General features: G+C 36.7%; 1 protein-coding gene across 7 annotated transcripts in view; it reads left to right on the plus strand.

The window, feature by feature from the left end:
- Positions 1-25,270, plus strand: part of EVC2 (EvC ciliary complex subunit 2) — a 73,345-nt gene that overhangs the window by 30,702 nt on the left and 17,373 nt on the right. For 5 of the 7 annotated variants that reach the window (XM_027642724.1, XM_027642728.1, XM_027642727.1 and 2 more), the window contains 7 exons: positions 3,372-3,696; positions 5,927-6,166; positions 7,715-7,890; positions 14,171-14,330; positions 15,594-16,054; positions 18,961-19,165; positions 20,684-20,806. In XM_027642724.1, coding sequence (XP_027498525.1) covers positions 3,372-3,696; positions 5,927-6,166; positions 7,715-7,890; positions 14,171-14,330; positions 15,594-16,054; positions 18,961-19,165; positions 20,684-20,806 — 1,690 coding nt within the window. The remainder of the gene's footprint in view (positions 1-3,371; positions 3,697-5,926; positions 6,167-7,714; positions 7,891-14,170; positions 14,331-15,593; positions 16,055-18,960; positions 19,166-20,683; positions 20,807-25,270) is intronic. The other 2 variants (XM_027642726.1, XM_027642725.1) reach the window with 2 other exon arrangements.

Consider the following 25,270-nt stretch of genomic DNA (forward strand, 5'->3'; position numbering starts at 1 on the left):
TGCAGAGTATTTAAAGCAACTTGTTAAATGCAGCTTGGCTTGAGGAGACACAAAGTGTCAAGCTAGAATTTTTTTTCTACATGTCACGAAACACTGCACATTTAATCTGGATGATTGTAAATGTTATTCTTCTGGTGGACTTGAATTAAACCATATTAGAGCATTTGGTTTAATATATGTACTTGATTCCTGTGTTGTAGTGACTGCTGGTGTCTAAGGCACCAAGACTTCCTGATGCAGCATGTTAGGCCTGCCCTCAGCCTCTCTATTCTGAGTAAGAGCTCGAGGCAAGGTTTCTGGTGCATGTAATGAGCTTGTCTCACTCCTGCTGTGTGGAGATCACAAACCAGAAGCAAAGCACATTGCATGGAAGGTAGATTTCAAGTGTTTTAAAGAGACACAACTTTTCTTCAACTGCCACTGAAAAAGGTCTGCTGCTGTCTTCCAGGATGTGACCTGGGAGAGCTGTGATTTCTAATTACTTTTCTCCATGCTGTTACCCTTGGATTGGTGGAACAGTTCACGTGCTTCTTCTCTTTCATTGCCTTCTTCGCAGATGTGCTGTCAGGAAAATGAAGAGTGAGAGTTGCAGGTTATACTGACATGAGCTTCATTGCTCTCTTGCTTACACACCAGCATCAGGTGAACTATTGCTCCTCCTGCATTTTGCATCATATGGAGTAACTTGGGTACTGTAGTTTTTGTGAGTGAGAGAGAGCATAGGAATCTTGCTCAAAATGAAATCAGGTTGAGTCTATAATGACTTGCAGTAAATAGGAAGAAGTGCTGTGGGAAGACTGAGGGAAAGATAATAGGAAATGTTGTGATTTTGGCTTTTATTGTTGGGATTACTGCTGAAGAAGACTTGAAAAGTAACAATTAAGGAGGTGGCTGAAGAATGGCTTAATCTTTTTTAAAGCATGCTTTAAAAAACCCCTGTATTTGTGATACGGAATAAATGATATGTCATGAACTATATATCGGTGTGGTAGAAATGTGAAGTGTTGCTTTATAGGGAGAGAGAAAGAGAATTCAGTCTTTCACATCTCAGTAAGAAAGGGTTAGTAGGTACTGGGACCACCAGCTGTCAGTGTGTGCATGAAGAACAGAAAAGCAATGACTAAGGAACTTGTTATTCCACCAAACAAAAAGAGTTGGAGGTTGAAACTAATCAAATTCAAGCTAAAGATGAGGTTACCATTTTCAGGTCTTAGAGAATTTATCTAGTGGAACAATTAATTAAAGTGTTGTTTAGTTCTCTGTTAGGGGATGGTTGAAAACCAGGATGAGATATTTCTCACAGAAAACAGATACGCTTCAATTAAATCGGAGCTGCTGAACTTAAAGCAGGAAAATAAATCTGATGGCTTAGATTTTACAGGCTAGTCATGAATTGGTGAATCTGTAAAGCAAAGCCTTCTATCACTGCCTGACAGTCGTTAGGGAAATGTTATAGCATAAAGCTCCCATTTTCTGAATCCTTGTTTTTATTTAAATGCATTTGCACAACACTGAAACACTTATTTTTTTCAAGTTGTCGTAAACAAATAGCTTGGTAGTAGCTGGCTGTGTCAGCAAAAGTCCTAGGACTATAAACAAAATGACTTAAGAGAAAATACACATTTGCACCGCCCATTTAAAGTACTTGCTGTGATGCTTCATCATCCTGTCACCTTGATCCTGTCACCTGTCCTCTGTGGCTGCCCTACTGTCCTGGAGTGAGAAGGACTCTCCCTTAGCAGAGGGAGCAGGTCAGCACCCTGGGACATTTGACCATGAATGTAGGTGAATGCCACCCAAGAAGGCTGTGTACCTTCAGGTGGTGTCCTGCAATATCCATCTGTACACAGCACAAAGAAACTGGATGGTTGTGTTGTCTTGGGGACATTAGAGCAAATATTAACTCTTACAGGATCTTCAGATAACTATGAAGAAAGTTGCAGATGCACAAAGTTTCAATTGCAGGGATTCCTGCTCCTGTATGGAAGGAAGAGGGGATAAAATGGAGGTTTTGTAGCTGCAACCAACCAGCCCTGCAGCAGATCACCAAGATGAGTATGGCTATCACTAATGTGTTTCTGTGCTTTTGAAAGACTGCAGCAGGAAAATCTCTTTGTGATAGATTATCACAACTTAAGCTAATGTCTCCTAAATACTTCAAGTGTTTGAGTCATTGTAAGAAAACAATTCCATCCCATTGATTTCTAGATGGGGAAAATACATCTGTTGTGTAAACAGAGGGGAAATGATAGTAATATTTCACTGATTTGGTTAAACTTTATTTGCTTAGATAAGGAAAGGAAAGTTTGAAAAAAAAGGTGAAGTCTTTCTAACATTTCATGCTTTGATATATATCATTCTGAATGTGATATCATTCTACCCTCTTGCAAATCTTGCCAAGATATTAACTATGGATTTGAAATTTATTCTAAGATTTGTTTGTGGAAAAATTAGATGAATAATTTAGCCTAGGTGAAAAAATGAATGGATTTAAGATCTTAAAAGTGTATTTTGTAGGTCACAGACAAATTCATGTGTATGTAATCCACACACAGAAGCATACAGTGCTGTGTGGTTATATAATTTGACATATATGGGCAAAACCCACCTAATTTTCCAACGTTAAATTGATTTCAGAATAGGCAAATATATAGAATTTAGAGTAGTTACATAGTATATGAAATCAGAATAATTATAATTCCAATTTAATTCTAAAATAAATGAGAATGTATTCATGTGCAACATGACATTTATTGCATTTTGTAAACGCCCTTGTATTTCCATCTGGTTTTAATCTCTTTTCTAGAACTCTGTTAATGTTCATGAGAGACAGATATCAGCTATTTTAATTTATTTGTATCAGCATAGAATCAAAACTTTCCCTTCTTCCCTGCAGAGAAGGGAATGCACCAGCACAGAATGTGAAATAGTGATGTATCAATGTAGATGGGTCAGTGAATTTAGAGCTGTTTTACAGTCAGTGAAATTTGTAGTCTATTCAGACACCTACTACTGCTTCCTAACAAAGATGGTGGGGTTTGTTTTGGTTTGGTTTTTTGGAGAGGGGACATTTCTATTGGCTTTTATCCGAGTGAATGTTTTGAGTTCTATTAAAGACAAGCTTTTTCTGTCTGAAATGGAAATGCAAGGATGGACATATTTCATTAAAGTTACTGTGGTAGAAGTTGACTCACCCTGCTTTTTGATGAATGATTACTATCAAGATTAGTAAACTCATATGCTGTGATATTCCTGCACTTTTCTGACTGCCATTTCATTACTCAGTATCAAATGACTCTGGATATCCTTGTTTTCTGATAGAAATTTCCTGTAATCTGCGATTTCTTATGGTCCTGATTACCTTTCTACAGCTTGGAGGTTGCCAGCCTGACACGGGCAGATGCTGATCTGGAGGCACAACGAACACAGATATGTAAAGAAGTGGTTGGTATGATGTTGAAGAACATGGTCTTAAGTCACAACCTCTTTCCTCATGTGGAGAAGAAGATAAGTTCTATTTTCAAAAAGCGGTTTCTTGCAATGGAGAAAGAGATTCAAGAGGAGTATGAAAGGAAGATGGTGGCTTTAACAGCTGAGTGTAATCTGGAAACCAAGAAGAAAATGGAAGCTCAATGCCAGAAAGCAAGAGCTGCAAATGAAGAGGCTGAGGAATTAATGAAGAAAATTAATGAAAAGGTAAATCTGGTATAAAATCAAGATAGTTGGCATGATATGTAGTTTTCTGTATCTGTTTTATCTTTTAGACTAGAATGGCTGAGTTATCCTCTTAGAAAAGACAAAGATCTGCAATTTAAATATGTTCAAAAATTCAGATGTCATAATTAGGGTAGTTGTTATTAAGAAATTGTATTTTACTTCACCAGAAAATTAATTTGTCTCAGGAGAATCTGTGACACCTGAAAACAAAGGGTTGACATTGGTTTTTTTATAATCACTTAAACAGTTGCAAAGTGGTGTATTTTTATTTACTGCATTTTACTGCAGCAGCTCCTGAGATCCCCAGTCAGACACTGTGTAAAGTATTTTGCACATTCAGAGCAAAACAAAGTCCCTGCTTCATAAACCTTACAATCTAGGTATAAAGCTTCCAATATTTATGTTCTTATTTTGAAGAAAATGAGAATATAAGCACAACCAAAGGCTGATTTCCCTCCAAGCTGAGTGAAGACAAACAGAACAATCTGTGTTTTAGGCAGAGAAGGGAATGGACTTCTCTTGGAAATAACCTCTGGATAATAGATAAGTAATTTAAGTGGGATATCACATACCCATAATTGGTAAGAACTTTTATGATAATTCATTATGGCAGTTTTGACAAAAGAAGTTTTTTTGTTGAGTGTGACCTATTAAAGGTATTCCAGTATGCTGAGGCTCTCAGGAAGAACTGTGTTTTATCAGGATGTTGTATAGAGAAAATTGATGACACAAAGCTAATGAGCCAGTTGAATTTCTTTGACATTTCAAGCTGAATTTTAAATTGTGACTGTAGGGAGCTTTCAATACCTGTAAGAAATGCATAGCCTGAACTAGAGCTTCTAGAAACTCAAAAGAAATGGCAAGGAAGAAATACTTGTGGACATCTTAAGGATGAGGTGAATTGTACTGTGCAGAAGACCTTTTCCTTCTGTTGGTTATAGAAGGAGTCTAGGCTAGATGTCTAGTGCTTAGATTGACCTCACTGAGCTAAATCCTCCTTTACAGAGAGAGGGGCCTGACTGAAACTCAGTATGTGAACTCATACTAAATGTGCATTCAGCAACGTGGCTTTTCTTTGTATGAAATGAATTGGTGTTGGGTCGTTCTGGTTTGTACTGGAAATCCTGAATGGTGGGAATCAAGCAAACAATTAAGGCCAATCCAGTCCTGGTGCTGATCCATTTACCATATACTAACATCTTGCTGTTCACTTTTCTGTCTGTGAAAGGACTTGGTTTTGTACTTACCAACACGACATTCTGGAGCACCAGGGTTGGCTCACACCTGTGCTCCTGGGCAGCAGGTGTATCCTGACATCCAAGACATGGCAGTGAAAAACAGCTGGAGCAATAACCTCCTCCCCTTCTCAGCCAAAACACAGAATTTATATTCTTTGCCTTTTTGATTAATTATTTGCTGCCTGCAGTGTGGCTCTCAATTAGAGTGAGGTGCAAAAGGAAGTTCTCCTCAAGATAATTGGTATGAAATTTAGAGCAAGAATAACTTAGCAAATGTTATGTAGCTCTGCTGGTGTAAGAAGCATTCTATGCTCTGGGGTACATATATGTTTTGATTCTGTAATGACTTTATGCCATCTGAGATTAAAACTATGAATAAGTCTTACTGGAGAACTATGAGAAAGTATTTCTGCCAAGGAAGCTTTTAAATTAATTACCATTCTATTCCATTGTTGTAACTCTAAAATGATGCTCTTGGATTAATTTGTAGAAAGCTATAGTTAAAGTAGGTCACCAATAATAAGAACTTTTAGATATTTGTAGTAGAATAGTTTTTTCCTAATTTATATTATTTTTAAAATTACACATTGTTATTTCATTGTTTTGCCTCATATGAGTCTATTCAATTTTAATAGGATTTCCAAATTGATGAAACCTAAGAAATTAATTTCATATATATAGTCTTTGTGCTGAATTTAGTGCCATTTTATATAATTTATCTTAAATAAGGCTTCTGAATTCTAAAAAGACTTCATTATGCTTTGGATAGTCTCTGGATTATTGACTGACAGCTGTACAACCCTGTCATTCCCAACAGGTGAAAACTGTGGAAAGTGTACACTGATTTAATATAAGCCTTCATTTAAACCTGAATTCATAAAAGATATATGAGGTAGTAGCATTGATATATTTTAAAATATGTTGAATTCTGAAAATCACTTCAGATATATTTATTTTTCTCTTCTCTGCAGCCTGCTGTAGAATACAGAAATCTTCTGGATAGACTTCACAGACTGGACCAGGACCACCTGAAGAGGTTCCTTCTGGTAAAACAGGAGGAATATTTTGCAAAGGCTTATAGACAGCTGGCTGTTACCCAGAGAAAGGAGCTCCATACTATCTTCTTTGCACAGATAACAAATGCAACTTTAAAGGGAGAACTGAAGTTGGAAGCAGCTAAAACATTAGTGGAAGGTTACTCTAAAGTACAGGTAATAGGATGGTAACTCCATTCCCAACCTAATGACAGAATACAAACTTACAGTAAGTTTTGAGAAATTTTTCATGATAGATGTTGTCACTTTTATAGCCAGCTTTCTTAGAAAGTATTTTAAAAATTATAATGCCTTCATTATGCACATCTAGACATCTACACAACTGTATGTTGAGGCATATGCACATTTTCAAAGCCCCCTAGGCATCAAGTGCTGTTATATTCTTCAGAAGATGTACTGAGCCCCCCAGTTCAAATATGTGTATTATTGAAACTGTGGTATGTCTGAAGTACTATACTTTTGTCCTTAGAAGGATTGAGTTTCTCTAGTTTACATGGTCTGGGGATGCCAGTGAAGAGTATGTTCAGGACTTTAGTTTTGCTGTCAGTTACATTTTAAGCCTCTTGCAACAAAATAGCTGGAATTCTTTCCTCAAGGGTTTTATTTGTTGTTTTTTTTACTCCATTTGTGTTTAAAGTTAGTGCTCTAGATGACAAAAATTCTGGAATTTTTTCTTCTGGCTGCTTCTTAAGGAAGAGTGTGATTGTTGTGGTCCTAGAGGTTGAGGATGGAGGTTAAAAAGAAACATTTGAAAAGTAGATGTCAAAACGTGCAAGACCCACTCGTAAAACCTGATGCACAGTCTCAGTAGACAGAAGCTACATATGGGCCATTGTCAGGGGTACTTGCAGGAAGCAAAAGATAGTTGAGCAGCCAGCTCAGAGAGGTAGAGCAAGTGAAAAAGTTTTGACCATGTTTTGGCTGCTCAGATGTGGGTCACGTAACTATCAGACTTAAATCTTGGATGTTTGATGCTAGCAGAATGTCTGCTGTAGAGTACTGTGTGCCTAACTATTGTCTCTGCTAGACCCATTTGTAGGTGTCTTAGTCTAAACCTCTCCTGTTCCCCTCTGTTGGAAGGAGGAACTTGTAAAAAGTTCCTGTGTGCAGCAGGCTTGGCTTTCCCTTCCCCGTGCTGTACTGGACACGTGTGGAAGAATTATCATTGGCTTTGAAGTCAAGTCAGGCACCTTTGTAAATGTTACCCTTTATTTATATAATCATTTGGTACACTGTAAAGAAAAAAGAGAGTTAAAAAAGAAAGGACACATGCCACTTACTGATGTTACTGAACAATTGCTGTGTTCAGGTCCCAATTCAAGAAGACCTTTCAGGCTGTGATAGCCGTAAGCAGGAACAGTGCTACTAACAGTGGTAGGGCTACATGTGTATTTAATTGTGGATAGCTGATCAAATGACCTGTTAAGAAAGGGCACTCGAGAGGTGCACTAACTATTCAGGAGAGTACACACAGTATTGAGATAATCAGACCAAAAGCTCAGCACATTATTTATTTTGCTTTGTTAAAATAACTGTAATCATTTGACATTAGAGTTAAGTTGATATAAGCTTATTGGTTTTCACTCATAAGAATTTTTTAACTTTGCCCTTGTTAATGAACAAATCTGGTCTGATACTCACAGGTGTTAGCTGAAATTAGCATTACATCTATTTAAATATAAATTTTCACATTTTTTCCTGTAGGGAGACATTGAAGAGCTAATGGATTTTTTGCAAGCTAGCAGGAAATACCATCTAAATAGAAGATTTTCTTACAGAGAGTATCTTATAAGTAAGATACAATTAAGGGATTCTCATGTCTCTGCTCTTATAAATGCAGCAGCAACCCAGATATCAAGTCTCCTTAATAAGATGGAAAGGTAAATAATTGTTTTCTTGTCAGCCATCTGACTGCGTTATCTCACAGACAATAGAATACTCTTCAAAAGTCTTTTTTCTAGTGTTACCTAGCAGGGAAGTTACGTAAAAATGTTACCTTTGTAACTGATGTGTTTGTTAATATTCCATCAGTCACTAAGGTGAGATTTTGTTGTTTGTATCCATTTTGTACAGCTTGTGTAGTGCTTGTTTGTGATACTGAGTTCAGTTGGAATCAGACTCGTGTAAGGTTCTCAATGTCTTTATACATCCATTATTTGTGTAAATAGTCAACAGCATGTGAAAAGTCGTACCAGGATCCATTGCAACATGTACCATACCTTTTGTCTGGGTTCTTTATGCATGAATATATGGATTAATAGAAAAGAACAGGTTTGAGTCACTTGTCATTGAATACGTTTGAGGAGCTGGGTGTACAGTCTCAAGCTGGAAAGTGTGAATATTTCCTGAAGAAAGTTGACTAAGTTTATGAATAATGTAACGGGAGGATTTTGACTAGCAGAGTACACCTGTTGCAGGGAATTAAGAAGTAAAGGTAAGGTAAGTAAAAAGTAGACCTGGAAATGGACTCAATTTGTGTGAGATATCATACCAGATCCAGGCTGACTGAGTACTCTGTGAGAGGATACTTATCGGCCAAGGTGGAGAGATAGAAGTGGTGACTTACCAGACACACAGACACTTAGTTTTTTAAAATTATGTGGGAATGTGGAGCACTGAGACAGACGTCATGCTGCTACCCAGAGAACTGTGGCATATGTTAGTTTGGCATACAGAGAGATTACTGAGGAGCATGCCAGGGAAGTAAAATATGTTAGTATACAGGAATACAAGGTAACACTGCTGCTGTTGATCCTGTGCATGCAGCTTTATTTATATATTTTAGATGTCTATATTGATGTCAGTCACTGACAATATGTGAAATGTACAATAAGAAAACAAGGTAAACATCAGTCTTTTTACAGTGTGTTTTTTCTTTCATAATGTTAATTAAATTCAAAAGTAATTTAATATTAGGAGGCAGGAAGTCTCTTAAAGATTACAAAGATTACATCTGTTGATGTGACAAAGTAATTTATCTGGGTTTTTTATAACTTTTCCTTGCTTTTTTTTTTGACTGTCCTGTATGCTGCCTCTTTGGAATCATACACTAAGTTTAGCCTGAATCACCCTGACTTTAGCCTCAAGATTCATTGATTGGAGAGAGGTTTTTCAATATGCTTGCACTGCTTTGCCTGTTTTGCCAAGATCTGCAGCTGTGTGGCTCAAAGACAAAAATAAATGTCTCAGCATAGGATATATAATTTGGATACATCTTTCACAGAGAGTTTCCTTCCATCAGTTCATGCCTGTCTTTGGAATTGTATTACGAGAAATGGTCTGAGATGTTGTCACAGATGTTTTGGTTATGTGGAAAGCTTTTGTGAGAAAGTCACCTGTGTGGCCATTGCAATGAACAACTGGGACTTCTCAAGCTGGAAAAAGAGGTTTCACCCATTGTTATTGCACCTAACAGTCACAGACCAGATCAACTATAAAACAGAGAGGAAAGGCATAGAATTAGTAATCCAAGACCTTGTGGATCTCATCCCCAAAAATGTACCAAAAAACCCTCCAAAACCCCCCAAACTACCGAGAAACTTCCAAAAGCAACAAGAATCATTACCAAGATGAAAAAAAAATAATTTTTCTAGCACTCTTTTGTTAAACCCTCAAAGTATGCAATGGTTGTCATACTCTGTGGACAAAGGAAACATATCCATAGCTGGAGATAGCATTTGTAGAGAAGCAGTCCCATTTGACTTTCTGAGGCTAGAAACAGTTATTTTCCTGTAACTTCCTGCACCTCCTGCAGCAGTAATTCCTTTCAGACAAATGTTGGCCAAACTCTTATAATTCATTCTTTAGATGTTGAGATTATAAAACTCTGAATTTAGTATTTCAATTTATGTGCTAGTCTTTTATTTTCTACAGGCAAACTGAAATATCCTAGTATGAACCTTATTTATAAATATGTTACATAGGCTTGTATTTCTGTTTATAATTATAATGCGATTTGGGGAATGTTTGCAAATTGGAGCATTAAAATTTGAGCAGGAAGAGAAGTCTGGACTGAATGACTGATACTTTAAATTTGTATCCATAATATCCTCTTATGTTTCAGTTTATCATTGAACCTACTTGTCTATAGATACAGGTCTATCTTAATCTATTTTGTCCAGCTTTAACAGAGTGGCTTAAACTTACTGTTATAAATGGAATTTTAAAATGCAGAACTTTATATGGAGAAGAGGAACTAAGAAAGTATTTAGATTTAGATATAATTAGATATACCACAGATAGATCCAGTGATAAACCAGCAGATAAATATGGAGGGGAGAATTTTTTTTTTTAAATGGCGCTTAATCGTGTGTTTAAAATTTATCAGATAGCAAGGCAATTTCAAATTATCATGGAAAGGATTCTGTGTGGCCAGAATTGAGTGTTATAAAAAGCTAAATAAACCCCAAACAATTCTAGGGAGGGCTGTGAACCGTTTAAATGAAATAGAGCAGCCAGAGTTTTCAAGCTGGGCTTTCTAAATACAGTATTTGAATAAAATATCCCATTTTTCAGGATTATCTGTTGAGTACTCAGTGTCTTTTGAAAATCAAGTCTGGACTGCAGTGACAAAAGGCAGAAAAGGACGTTTTAAAATATAATTCATGATTGTAGATTTGAGGATGTCTAACTAGGCTCTTTATGGTTTTTTCTTAAAGAATGATGGGCAAAAGGGCAATACTTGAGGCAGTGTTTATCCTGGGTTGTTTCTGCTGTCAACAGAGATGCAAGATTCTTGATGTTTTTAAACTACAGCATCTGTAACGTGTTGTATCACTCCTATGCCAGTATCTGCTCGTTCACAAGAAAATTTATTTCTTCTTCAATCTCTTAAAAGTTCAGTCTGGTTCTTGTGACTTGCTAGGCACAAACAGTTGCAAGCTCTTTTTAAGTTTGTCCCAAAAATTAAGTTTTTATAAGACCTCAAGAATTTCTTGTGTATTGTGTTTCTGAAGTGGTCAGTAGACTCTTAAAAGATTGAAGTAAAGCATCTTGCGCTGTTCTTGTTCTTCTGAATAATCTCCATTTATATGGACCTTGTCCATATAAAGTAGTTACCTGACAGTGTCCTGAAGCTTTCTGGAAGTCAGTGTTGGAAAGTGAATGCCTTGAGGAATAATGCATCAATATGAAGTTTTACAATAATGTCTTAAAACCTTTTCTGCTTGTAGCACTTCGTAATGTAGGGCATTTATTGCCCTGAATTATTTACATAAATGCTGATTCAGGCACTGGCAAGATGCCTGTTCAGCAGGTGAAATTCTGAAGTAGCTGCAGTAGCATGGGCACAGTCTTGCAAGTTCTCTCTGTGTAGTTTCTGTATAGTGTTGTGATTCTGCATCCAGGTACATTTAGGCTGGTACAACTTTTCTGCTTCATATGCTCCTGTGACTTCTCTAGCTTTCATAAAACAGTCTTCCTTTGCTGGGGTTCAGTGTCCCTTAGATAGTTCTCTGTAGCATCAAGAACAAATTCCTGCTTTAGTGCCCTCACTCCATATTGTCTCCGTAATTCGCTTGGATTTGTTCAATATGGAGAAGTCAAAGTCTGCCTCTGATTGACCTATGATACTGCTGCTGTTGGCTACACACTTCATCTCTGTCCCTTCCTTGGTGCTCACTGAATTTGGGAGGATCTCCCTGTAAACATCCTTGTCATTCCAGCAGTATTCTCCTTCATTAAAATTCTCCTTGTTCAAAGACATTAGACATGTGCCTGCACATTTCTTCAGTGGTTAAATGTCTGGTATGCTGAGACCAAGCTCTTTATCATACCATGTATACTGTCTCATTATCTTTCTCCTCTCTTTCTTTTGCATTTCTCTTCAGAGTCCTTTGAGAACAGGACATCTTTTATTCATAATACTGTAATTGTTTTTATATTGTATTTATATGAAATCAGTAATGAAGGTCTCTTGCCAGGATCGAGCCTTCTAGGAATTATTGTAATACTGATTAATATAAGTTGGCACATAAACTGACATAGATTTTGATGGTGGGATACTGCATTACCTACAGTTTGAACTGTGGACATACTGGATCTCTACATAAATCAGCAACCTGAACCCGAAGACTGGCTTTTTTAACTCATCCTAAAAATAGGTAGCTATATATCATCTTCCTATCATTCTGTGTTGCATGACTTGTCCTAAACTTTCATTTGCTGGGTGGCTCCAGCACATCCATCTTTTTCTATTGCAGACTCTTTTCACTGCTCTGGACAAGGACTTTAATTGGATGCAGCAAACATGGGTTTATTTCCTCAGCACGAGAAAGGATGAAGGTGTTAAAAATAATATCTTGGTTATTATCTTTCCTCACCATAATTAATCTACTTTTTATTCACGTATCTTTTGCCTTGGGCTTGATCAAAAAGAACAGGCAAGACTTAGAGTTTCCAAATATGCACTAAAAACTTGGTGCAGTTGGTTTGGAGTTTTTTGTCATAATGCTGAATTGGACCCTCAGATTAGCTCAGTTGGGTAGAGCATGGTGCTGAAATGCTAGGGTCACAAGTTTGATCCCTGTACAAGCTGTCCACTTAGGAGCTGGACTCGATAATCCTTGTGGGTCCCTTCCAACTCAGAATATTCTGATTCTGTAATTTTAACATTGATTAGTTTCAAGACAAAAATTACTTGGCCAAGAATGATGCACGATGGATTGCTCTCGAGGTACTGAGAGTTATTTTAATCCTCTTTGGTGAAGATTAAAGAAATGCAGTAGATAGACTTTGGAAAAGCTTTGCAAAAGGAGGCTCTCTCTGGTTGACATAACTGGGTGATAAAGTTTATTTGAGTTTCTATCCAGTGCATACATTATATAGGGGATGACGTTTTGTGGCTTTCTGAAATAGTTGTAGATGCTTGAGCAGTAGACGGAGAGGTGTGAATTGTGGAATCTGGCCACCATGGTTACAGTGCAGTGGCTGCAAAAAAGCCAATACATTAATCTTCTGCTTTATTTTAGCTTTTATTTTGAGGATTTTAGTTGGAATTTAGTTGTCACAGTATTAATAAATCCTAATAAACCAAAATGAGACTGTCCTTTCTGGAGAGGGGCTCGCTTACCTCATTTAGGTGCTGCTTTAACTTATGCATTGGTTCAGGTATCACACTGGAATGGAACCTTGAAAGCTCTGAATCCTAGCTCTGTGTGTAATGTTCATGTCTTTGGAAAAATGGGAATTGGATAAGTAAACTAGAAGGTATTTGGGTAACATCCAGCTTCGGGTCAGGAATTGGTGCTTTCAACTCAAACTTCCATGTTGACCTTTTCAATACCACATTTTGGAAGCCCACTATAGAAATTATAACTTACAAATGTCCAACAGCCTGGTCTGAATTAAGATGTTCTTTTATTTTTTCTGTTGAATAAGAAAGATTTGAGGAATTCCTAGTGTAAAAATAATAGCAGATAAGTTCTGAAATTCAGTTTGAGTTTATGGAGAGGGAGATTTTTCTAACTGTTGGAGGCATCATTGGGATCATGTTTTCTCTTTAAGTACTGTAGGAACTGGAGGTAGACCATAGCCTTGAACTTCCATTTGAAAGCACTGCAGGCCTAAGACTGACAATTTGCTCTTTCAGATTATTGTATTTTGCTATTATTTGGAAATTTTTATAATTTTTCTAATATAAATATATTAGGAAATATGAAAGTAATATTTTTGTGGATACTTTTACAATTTTTTTTTTTTACTTGATGACTTACTTTAAAGAGAAAATTGTTTTTAATGAGCAGAAGGAGTTATAAAAGGCATTTAAAGTTGCATTAAATGAATGCATTAAATGCATTCAGGCACTAAATGAACAATTTACATATGAATAATACATAAAGTTTAAAATATCTCATTTGAATATCATATTGCTAACTGATATGTAATGGATTTTGCACTTGCCTTCCCTTCCTTCCTTCTTCCTGTTTCTTCTTCATACACCTTTCATTCTGTCTTCACAAACTGCCTCAGTTCTACACTCATCTCTGAGATTGTCCTTCTGTTATCCACTTGCTTGTTTGAATGTCACAGGTGTCATTGCTAAAGAAACAAAGATCATTCTGTGTGTCTCCTTTGTTGAGCTTTATTATGGTACTAATTACCTCAGATATCCTTTTGCTCTTAAGAATTTGGGATAACAGGCTTCAAACACTGTTATTACAGAGCAGGTCATCTACCTGAAAGTCATTTGGGAATGCTGCTGGACCGAGCTGAGACTGAAATTAATTTTGTTAAACAGAAATTTGATCACGATTTAAAACAAGAAAAGCAAAAGCTTCGGCACAAACTCATTACCAAGCGAAGGCGGGAAATGCTGCAAAAGGTAATTGTTTTCAGTGTATTTTTTTTCATAGGGCTTATCATGAATTAAAAATTGAATTAATTTAAAAATAAAATGTAGTTCTTAAGGGTCAGCACTGCCAGGAACATGATTAAAAATAAGTGTCCATTTGTTGTAGCTGTGTACCACCATGTACTGTATTAATTAGGCAGTAACGACTAGCTGTTCTTTTAGAAAAACCTACAAGAAAGTAACTTATCTTCAGCTTATCTGGAGAAACTTCTGAAGCCCCTCTGCTTAGTCTAATCTGTCTGTAATGTGCAGAGAGCCAAAAGCCAACTGAGGTTCTGGAGTTGGTTAGGGAGATGACTCACATGACAGTCACTATTTTCTGTGTGTTTCCTGGCTATGTGTGACCTGAATGACTTCTACAGGACAGTTAAAATTCAACTACAAAACACAGCTATTTAAAAGATGCTCTGCCTGTGGTTGCTTGTGGTAGGACTCATGTCACGTCACCTCAGCCATCTAAAAATCTTAATGTAAATTCATAATGTAAGATGACTTGAAGCTGTTGAAAAAGGGAGTTGTTGTCCAAAAGTATATTTCAAAGTTATCCAGAGTTATCTTTCTCTGCTTAAAAGATATAGAAAAACTATCTTGGATTAAGTGATAATTTTTTTAGATGATCAAAATAAGGTGAGATTGATTTTACCTTTTGTAGGATATGTGTTTCAGTGTTTTATGTTCTTTAACAGAAATCAGTGTGAGCAGGGACAGGAGGTATGATGATAGAGACATCATTTGTTGTATTTATTCTTAGAGTAGATAGCTTTGGCTTAGCTTTCCAGTGAAATTGTTACATGTTGCAAATGGAGAAAATAAAAAAAAAAACAAACTTTTTTTTCCTCTTTTTTTTTTGAAGTTCTTTTCCTTCATTGCTATTTGATCCAGATTGACTTCTGGAATGCTGCCATATAACTGAAGTTCATCTAGCTGAGATTATATCAAGCCACACGATCATGCATTTGTATAGTCGTGAGCCCTTCTATCTAGCAAGTCCATATTATCACAGGCCTGTGTTGGCCCTGGTATCTAACAATGATCTGAATTATCACACGCCTGCTAGATGCATGCAAAGCTATCATGTTGAGGGCTAAGTAAGTCTCTGGACAGTGAAAAGGAGTTTCGAGAACAAGGAAAAGCAAAAGTGTGAAATTTTGTGTTGCTGTGAAATTCATAATTAAATAAGAATTTGAGATGTACCTTCTGTTCTCTTGTTTCCCCCTTTGGCAAATCAATCAGCAGAAAGAGCATCAGAAGGAGCAGCTGTCATTTGGAGACCCCTTCAAAACTACTAATGACATCACTCACTACCTGAGAAACTGGAAAGATCTTCTGAGTGGTCACACCACTGAATTTGAAGAACTTATTGAAAAACTTGACAATGAGGCCAGTGAAGAGCTGAAAGAGCTTCTATTTAGCCTAACAGAAAAAGCCATTGAAGAGTTTAAACGTGTTCAATGTGGAGTGTTTGTGCAAGAATTGGTCAAACTCAATGTGCCAAAGTTGTTCCTGCTAGAAACTATTGAGGAGCATAAAAAAGACATGGCTGTTAAACATGAACAGCTTGAAAGGGAAGAACATGACAAGAGCATGGCTGCTGAAGAGCTGCTTCAGTTCACCAGGCAGAAGCTAAACCAAGAACTGGAAACAGGCATTTCGGAACAAAAAAAATTAAGGAGCTGGGAACAATCAGTATTCATGCAAGTATCTCTCTACACTCTTTTCTTAGTTACTATTGCGGATAGAAGAGAACCAGGAGTTTTCACACCTGTCGAGTGATCATTCCTAATGATCAGTTCTCTGTCAGGCACTTGGGAATTGATTTTTTTTTTCCAGGTGCTCAGCCCTTGCAGCCCCAGTGGGTGAGCACTGTAGTGGAAATCCCAGAAAACAGCAGTTTTGAAACTAAAAATGGGGAGTGAAAGTTTTATACTTCAGTTCATTCCTTGTGAGGTTTCAGTTGCACATCTTTTGTTATTATTCTCAGTCTGTTCTCAGAGGTCCCATACTTTGGAAATGTCAATATATTCCTTCTAGCCACAAGTCAGACCTTCCTCATTGGCCTCATTTTAAGCTTTGCCATACTATTTCCACATATTCCCTAAGTGCACGGTGCAGCAGCCTACCTCCCCAGCCCATGGGCTCCATGCATTGATCCGGGCTGCTCTGGCCTGCTGACTGGGTGTCCCTGGCACCCAGACCTGAGCCAGAGAGGCATCATGGCAGTGTTGCAGAGTGGTTTTCTGGCCCCAGGAAGTGTTATGAGCTATTTCTGCCTGCTACAATGTGACCCTGGGGAGGTGGGAAGGCCTTGCCACCGTTGGAAGACCTTGCACAGGGAGAGGCAGTGGCTGTGGCTGAGAGGGGTGGTTCCTCTCAGACTGGGCAGTGAGGTGCCTGAGAGACTGGTGCTGCTTGTCAACATTTATTCTTAGCTTTCAAGTACATTTATGACTAGTTGTTATATTTCCTGTGTATTTACAGTACTACATTTCCTGTACAGTGTCTATTTAATAACAGACATTGATAGAGACACAGGAACATGAAAAAATTAAATTGCAGCTTTAGGGGAAGCAAATGGAACAGGAAAACGTATCATAGGCTGTGTGCCCCTGAAGAAAACATACCAGGCATAAGATTGAACAGGGAGGGGGAAAAAGAAAGGAAAAAGAAAGGAACTAGTAAAGATTTCTCCTTCATACCTCTTGTTTAAAACAAAATAGATTTTTCTGGCCAATTTTGCCCAGACACCATCTTTATAAGTTTTCCTGCCACACAATGAAAATCATATCACAAGGGTTTAAGAAGAAACTTTACCAATTACATTTGCTTTGTTAAAGAAAAAAAAATCCCTTTTTGTCTTGTTTTGGTTCTAATTTCAAGGACTTTGTATTTCTTTCTGCATTTTAAATACTTCTCTATAAGTCATTTATATGTATTTTCTATCTTGTCTTAATATCTCTTGTCCATATTGCTGAGAGCAGGCCTGCAGGAGTAGGGAAGTAGATTGTATAACCCAGAAAGACTTTCCTATTTCTAACATAGAATTCCATGGTAATTGTGTTCCAACCTGCAGTGGACCTGTTGTATTTTTTAGCTTCTATCTTTATTTGAAGCAACAGTAAGCTGTTTGGGTTTTTTCAGTAAAATACTAGAAAATATATACAAAAATTGCATCAACAACTGTCCTATTAAAAGCTCCTTAAATCTGTCACTGTCTTTGTTCAGTCTGTTGTCTGTCAATGATGGGTTTTTGATCACAGATGCCAGCACTCTTGTTTATGTTCTCATCTGCTATCTAGTTTTCACAAAGAATTGTTTTGATGATAGCTTTTCATTTTTGTTGCTTATGACAGAGACAATGAGTTAGTCCAAAAACATTTATGAAGATCGTTAATGCTTCAAGTCCTTTTTAAATATAGATATGAAAAAATGTATTTGCTGTATTTTATTTTATATTTCTGTCTGTGTATCTGTGTATGTGGATTTATAACATAGATTTTCTTCCATGAGTCTAAAACAGCGTGAGAAATTGTTAAGTACACAATTGTTTGGAGTAATCTTGTCTTAAAGTAAATAATTTTTTGAAGGGAAAAGCTTCATGCAGTAAGGATTTAACTGTACTCTGCTAAATCAGTAGACAGAAATAAGGATTTCTAAACGCAAATATTTTAGTGAAATGATGAGGTAGTACAAACCTGTGATATATTGAATAAAAGGATCAGTACTAATGAAACGTACAGTATATTTTTCATTGAAAACTACTTCTTAAAAAACATGCTGTTCATGCTTTAAATACAAACAATTCTTTTTTTTTAAATAGAGAAAGTTTCCAAACAAAAAAAAATACTATTTTTTATTAAATATTCTTAAGGAAATATTTTCTCACAAGGTAAGAAGATGAATGTAGTCTAAGGTTAGTCACAGCTAAGCATGCCTTATTTTTAAGTCAACTTCAGCTTGACCTGATGATGAGTTCCCCAGAGTTCCGTGTTGAAAAACCTTCCTTCTACAAAATGGAAACTTTGAGTCAATCAAGTTGCTGCTAAAATATCTTCTGTGTTGTTGAGACTGCAAAGAGCTTTTTTACAAATAACAGCTGGAACCCTTGTGACTTGGTGATGGGAGGGATGACATATGTGTTTATGATAAAGAGAGACTTTTTTATTTATTTTTTTTTTCTCTTCTCTTGTAACTGTGCCTGCTAAGTGCTGGGAAACAGCACAGGGAGACTTTATGGGAAGCTTTTGTCTTTATTTCAGCCAAAGTTCAGGGATTATATTGTCTGAAGAGGTGGAAGGATTCTGTGCATAAGAAATGTGCTAAAAATACTAATTTATTGTTTAAATATTCAAAAACTGTTTTCCCTTGAAAATGAAGTTTTACAGTCAAGGAAGTTCTGTATGCAGAATTTAAAGTATCTCCAAGGATAGTTTGAACATGCTGAGCAGCTCAGTGCTATGGATGGAATCACTAACCGATATGTGAAATAGACAAAAAAGGATGATCTCTGCCATGTAAAGTATTTGTGTGTGTGTCTCTTACATTTTTTGCAATATTGCCTTTATCACTGAACAGCAGATGGCTCTTGTTTTTTTCTTAACAGGCAGCTTCTAAGTTTACCCCTCTCGCTATCGGAGGAGGAATTGCTTAGAATGAGGCAAGAGTTGCACTGCTGCTTCTCTCAGGTGGACAGCAGCTTGGCTTGGCCCAAGATAAGAGCAAGAACCTTGCTTCAGACTTTTGAGATGGAGCAGAGGGACACAGAAATGCTGAAAGTCGATCAGAGTTTAGCAATGACCAGTAAACAGGTGGGAATGATGTGGGATCATTGTGGGGATATGCAAGGGGTTCATGGGTGTACCTGTGGGTTGTCAGCATTGGCTGTAGATATGGGTCCATAACTTCATAGGTGTGACAGCAGTGCACAATTCCTCCCTGTCACTGTGGATCAGTGGAACTCAGAGAACTGTTTGGGCAGAAGTTGGATAAATACAGGTTTTTTCACATACATCTGTGTATTTCTGTTGCTTTTATGTCCTTCAGCTTTCTCAAGAAGAAGGCATAGTTATAAAGAGGCAGTTGGGTGGCCAGAAGGGACAGTGTCTCTGAGGAGAGTGCACTGAAATGCCAAAGATTTGAGTGGTGCTGAGCCTGACTTTGTATATTAGAGACAACTGGGTTCTTGACAGCCCAGACTGATATTTCAGTGGCATCCTCTACACCTTACTGAATTTGGCACGAAATCAAGGAAAGATTTGAGGAGTTTCTGAAAGGCAGTGTTCTACATTGTCTTGCCTGTTTAGGAAGATAATGTTCCTGAATTAGCTGGTCTTTCTTGGCAAGAATTTAGGCATGATTTCTGTTTCTTCTTTCCAAAAGAGTTGAGCGTATACAGAGGGTTTGGTTTTTTCCACATCTAGATGTGTAAAAGATGAGGCATACTCACTCAAAGTTAGAGAAACATTCCCAACAAGGAGTCTGTCTGCCTATCAAATCTAGCACTTTTTAAAAGAATTCTCTGAGGGATGTTTAGTTCCTTTAGTAAAATGTAAAAGCTGTGGAATCATAAGTGATTTTCAGTTCTTATAAACTAGTGGTAAAGAAAATGTTTCCTGTATGAATTGTATCAGATACCATCTTAAAAAGGAGGACTTGCCCTTGCTTTCTTTTGATTCAGTTATGTTTTCTAAACATGTAAACTACTTTGTGTTAATTATACTTGGAATTAGCCTAGTTCAAAACCTTAATGATTTCTGAAGTGCTAAAGAAGGGAAATGACTTTGCAAAGCCTTATAGTTGAACAGATGTTATCGTTTCCCCAAGAGTACATATACTTAGTTGGTATTCTTGTAAAGAAACATAAAGGTCAAGAATAATTTGATTACATGGAACAGTGCCTCTTAATATTATCACGGTTCATTTGTGATTCATAGACTGTGTGTTGAAAACAATGTAGTTCTTAAATTAATATTCTTTGTTCATTTTTAACTGTGCTGGGAAGACAGCATATCTGTCAAAATCTTCTCTTATTATCACTGCTAAAGCTTTTTTAAAATCAAATTCATATGCTACCAGTTTTCATGGAAAGGATGAATATATAATTCTACTTGAAAGAAATCTTAAAAAAATCCTGACGTTGTCTGAATGTCCAAAAGGAGTCTTCTGAATGAATAGGCAGCACCTTCTTTCAGAAATACTTTGAAAGTCATCTTTATCAAGTGTTGCATTAATTGGTGGATGTACCAATAATAGCAAGTCATAATCTTAATGTTAGCATCCTCATATATCTCTTACAAATAAAGCATTTTGTGCTTATCTTCTTACAGCAGCATTCTAAAATGGGAAAAGCAGGATCCAGGAATAGAAGTAAGTTAGATATTCTGAAGAAATCCTTACAGGCCAAAATTTTAATTTATGAAGACTTGGTGAAAGATGAAAATTTGAATAAGGTAAGTACAAACCTTTTCTGGACTGAAGTCAAAATGTAGATCTTTAGTAATTAAAGAATGAAAGTTTTCTATCAGTGTGAATAAGAACTAGATAAAAAAAGGCATAAGGTCTAGTGGCATGATACATCTCCCTACTTTTACCTACATTTATCAAGATGTTGTATTTCAAGTTTAATAGTTTTTGCTTTGTTTTAATTTTTGCATCTTAGTTACAGAACTGATGTCGTGTCTCACCCTGTTTTCTCACAATGGTTCTGGGGCTTGGTGTATGCAGGATTGCAAGACTCCCCTGGATCCCATGGTTTTCTTAGTAAGGCTTTCAAAACATGGGCAGTACTTCACTGCATACTTTAGCTGCACAACACTGACTTCTTGGACGTCTGCTAATGCTGCTGAAAACCCAGAACTGGATTCTTAGATCCAAAAACTTTTTGGGTAGGGGCTGAATTTATTTGTACAGAGCTAATTGAAGTCTTGAATCTAATGGGTACCTTATAAAGACTCACAGCCCCAGTCTGAAATTAATCCTTAAAAAATGAGTGGGGCTGATGCTGAAATGGGAGTTTTGGAGACTTTTTCCTTCTCTGACGGCAGATGTTCCATGGGGTTTTATTTGTGTTATTTAACCTTTCTCTCCTTCTCTTTTCCACGTCTAAAATGTGGGTAATACTAGTTTTGTATATCAGAGGGACATTGCAATGATAACTGTGTTAGACATAGGTGATGCACAGCTGTGAGAACTGTGCAGAACAAGAGATGTCACTAGTAGTTAAAATTGGTATATAAAAAATAGCTTCACAAGTGATTCAATATCGATTTGACTAACAATTTGAACAAAAATCTGTTTATATACATCTTTCCGATGCTTTTCATACCTATATCCTGAGAAGTGAAAAATACTGGGTCAACATGTTAATTCAGAAATAATTTCACTTTTATTTGAGAGCAACACATTGTTAGTACTGGTTGCAAAGGATAAAAGCAAATATTTAGCTAGTCCAGCAGCCAGTCTTTCAAAGTGAAGGCAGGTATTTGGGCAAGACTGCAACAAGTGGGCAAGTGTGTTCTAGCATTCTTCAGTAGTTTAATAACTGTGGTCCAAGAATGTCCTAATTCTTTAGTGGAGGCATTTAAACTTTTTTTTTATTTCAATACCTAATACCCTGATCTCCAAAATTTAGAGGTTTTTAGGTACTGTTACTTGAAAGTCCAACAGATAATGGGCTAAACTCTTATGTTAAAAAAAGTACTAAATACTTCTTTGGTGTGAATGTTACGTTGCATTTTTATTAGAATCTTGTTTTAAAATTGGAAAGTTAGCTTCTCTAAGCCTCGTTGTTTCAGTTTTATATGCACCATCTGGCACATGTGTTATTGTTCTAATTGTGTGGCTGCACGTTAGTTATGAAAAGCCAAATCCTCTGTGCTTTTACCGATAAGGAAGCTTAAACTATCATTAAAGAGAACCATTAGTTCACCCATTATCATTAGAACACAGAAGTATTGCAGTAAACCTTAGGCTGATTACAGAAGTAGAGTTTCTTTCTTTTGTCTGTTGCAATCTGTTACCTTATTCCTCATTTAGAATCTTACACTTCTACATTTTATTTAATATGAACACTTTTATTATCTCACTCAAAACTGCCCACCTGAAGTTGCACGGCCAGTTCAAGGTGGGGAAGAAGGATGATGGACCAATACAGCTCTGCTGTGTTTCTTCACCATCACTGCTGCAGACTTCACAGGGTGTAATGGATTCTGTCTCTCTGCAGGATGGCTGTGAAATGGTTCCCAGCTAATGCTTATGAAAACAGCAGCAGAATGTGTCTTGTAATATGGTAAAATAGGAAGACAGAGAAGAACAATATAGACAGGAGACAGTGAGCTGGGAGGCCATGGCAAGAAGTTTGAAGCCCAATCTTGGATTATCATTGACCTCACTGTGAAAATCTTCAAAAGCAGACTACCTGCTTCTTCTGTATTTCATAGATGTTTTGAGCTGTCTTGTGGTTGAGGAAGTAGCTGTTCCTTTCTGAAATAGTGGTTACCTATCTCAGAAGAAACACGGGGGCCAAAATGCTGACATTCTTTAGCCTATTTTCGCTGCTGGGCTGAAAAAAAACCCCAATTGATAATACTTGTGTGAGAAATGTCTTTGGGGTTGTAGGTAATCAAGTAGATATTCAGATTTTTTTTTTTTATTTGTAATATTTAGGACTGAGGCAACACTAGTTAGTAATTAGGCTGAGCTAAATAAGGAATTTAGAGGTCAGTGCTTTCAAACAGTGGACTAATCATAGTGTATTTACAGCATTGCCAATTTGGAATCAGGAGCAAATATTCAGACCTACAGGAGAGGATTTGTCATAACCAAGGTAGTTTGACACTAATAATATATCAACTAGTAAAGAGTCAAAAAGTATTTTACAGTCTTGTGTTTGGTATAATACAAAGCTTCAAATCTGGCCAGTGACTATTAATTTCTAATTTAGTTTGTAATCAGTATTTGATCCAGTTTCTACTGAAATTGCCTTCTATGTCACACTGAATTCAGGTCTACTTGCAAGCTTTGTATTTCACAAATGTGTTTCTGTTTTCAGAGCTGTGATTTCAGAGCTGACAAGAGGCAGAAAGAAACTTCTGTGGCTGAGGGGTAGATAGTACTACCAGTTGAGTAATGCAGCATTTTGTTTGTTTAAGAGCAGTTAATTTACTATATAATGTTGAATAGATGCTAAATGATAATGCTGAACATCATTCCTATAGAATCATAGAATAATTAGAGTTGAAAGGGACTTTCAAAGGCTATCTAGTCCAACCCCCCTGCAATTACCAGAGACATCTTCCACTAGACCAACTTGCTCAGAGCCCTGTCCAGCCTGACGCTGAACATTTCCAGGGATGGGGCATCTACTACCTCCCTGGACAACATGTGCCAGTGTTTTGTCACCTTCATTGTAAAATATTGTAAAATATTTCTTTCTTTCGTTGTAAAATATTTAATATTAACTTAATTAATATTAATTTACTGTACATATTAATACATATGTAAAGTCTTGTAGAATGTTTCTAACTACTGTAAAATATTTCTTCCTTATCTTTAGTCTAAGTCTACCCTCTTTCGGTGTAAAACAATTACTATTGCAATAGATCCCACTAAAAATTTTATCCCCATCTTTCCCCCTGAAGTATTGAAAGGTTGCAGTAAGGTGTCCAAGGAGCCTTCTCTTCTCTAGGCTGAACAACCTCAACTCTCTCAGCCTGTCTTCATAGGAGAGGTGTTCCATCCCTTGTATTTTGGACATACTTGATGTAAGGCTTCGTACTTAGTAACATGCAAATACTATCTATTTTTGCAGTTTGGACCATAAATCTTAGGATTCGTGGAATATACTGAACATACCATATACACTCTCTGTTATTTGATAAAAGTGTAAGTGTTTCTGTCATCAGTGGCATCGCTTCTGCCTTTGAATTCAGCTGTAATTAAAATATACATTCTTGTGTCTCCTTCTAAGTGAACTTGAGTTGTCAAACTGCATTTCCATCATTATTCATTTTAATGAGTTCAAACTTACACTAAAGGTGATAACTCATTTATTCATTCATGTATTCGTTATTCATTCATCTATATCCAGATTTCATATATGTATAAATCATTTCAAATCCTTGTGTCTGAAACTGAGCCTCCTGTGAAGAAAGAAGCAAACTAAATTCAGTTGCGTGCACACACCTGTCAAAACATTACTGTGTCATTTTTTTACTCTATATTTTTAAAGGTTTATAGCACATCCACTTTCTAAACCACAAAGGCAGCCTTCAGATATTACTTAATAATTTTGTGGTGTATAAAACAAGTCATACCTCAAGCATTTGTTTTCTCTTTTCTTGAGATATTGTAAAATTGTGTGTATGCTGGCAGGCAGTACCTTAGACGTAAATAAAAGCTGTAAGAAAAGGTTGATTCCTCAGTGTATGCATGTTGTCATGACTCAGTCATGCTAGTAGTGTTGTAATAATTTCTGTTAGTTAAGAAGTTGTTCTAATGTATTGAATAGGGAACATAACATATACTCTAAAGCATTAGTCCTTTTGAAAATGGACCTACTTATTCCTAATCAGGTAAGCCTGTTTGATTATTTTCTTCCCATTTCTTGTATAGATGCTATTGAAATGCAAATCATAATATAAATTATTAGTCTCTTGCAGCAAAAATTTTAGTTATTTTCATCCATCATTTTCCAGCTTTTAAATAAACTCAAAACTCAGTGTCGTCCAAGTTTTGAAAGGTGACTTGTGGCATTAGTTGTCCAGCCTTGGTCATTTCAAATGTATATTGCTCCTTAAAGTGATTCCTGCTGTAGCAATGCATCTCCCTCAACCCTTTACTTGACAGCAGCTGTTGGTAGTGAAGTATTAAGTGACTGGCTGAGTTGAATATAAATTCCTTGCCTTTCTTTAGAA

Source organism: Corapipo altera, unplaced genomic scaffold, assembly GCF_003945725.1.
Source record: "Corapipo altera isolate COAL_440 unplaced genomic scaffold, ASM394572v1 22, whole genome shotgun sequence".
Lineage (NCBI taxonomy): Eukaryota > Metazoa > Chordata > Aves > Passeriformes > Pipridae > Corapipo > Corapipo altera.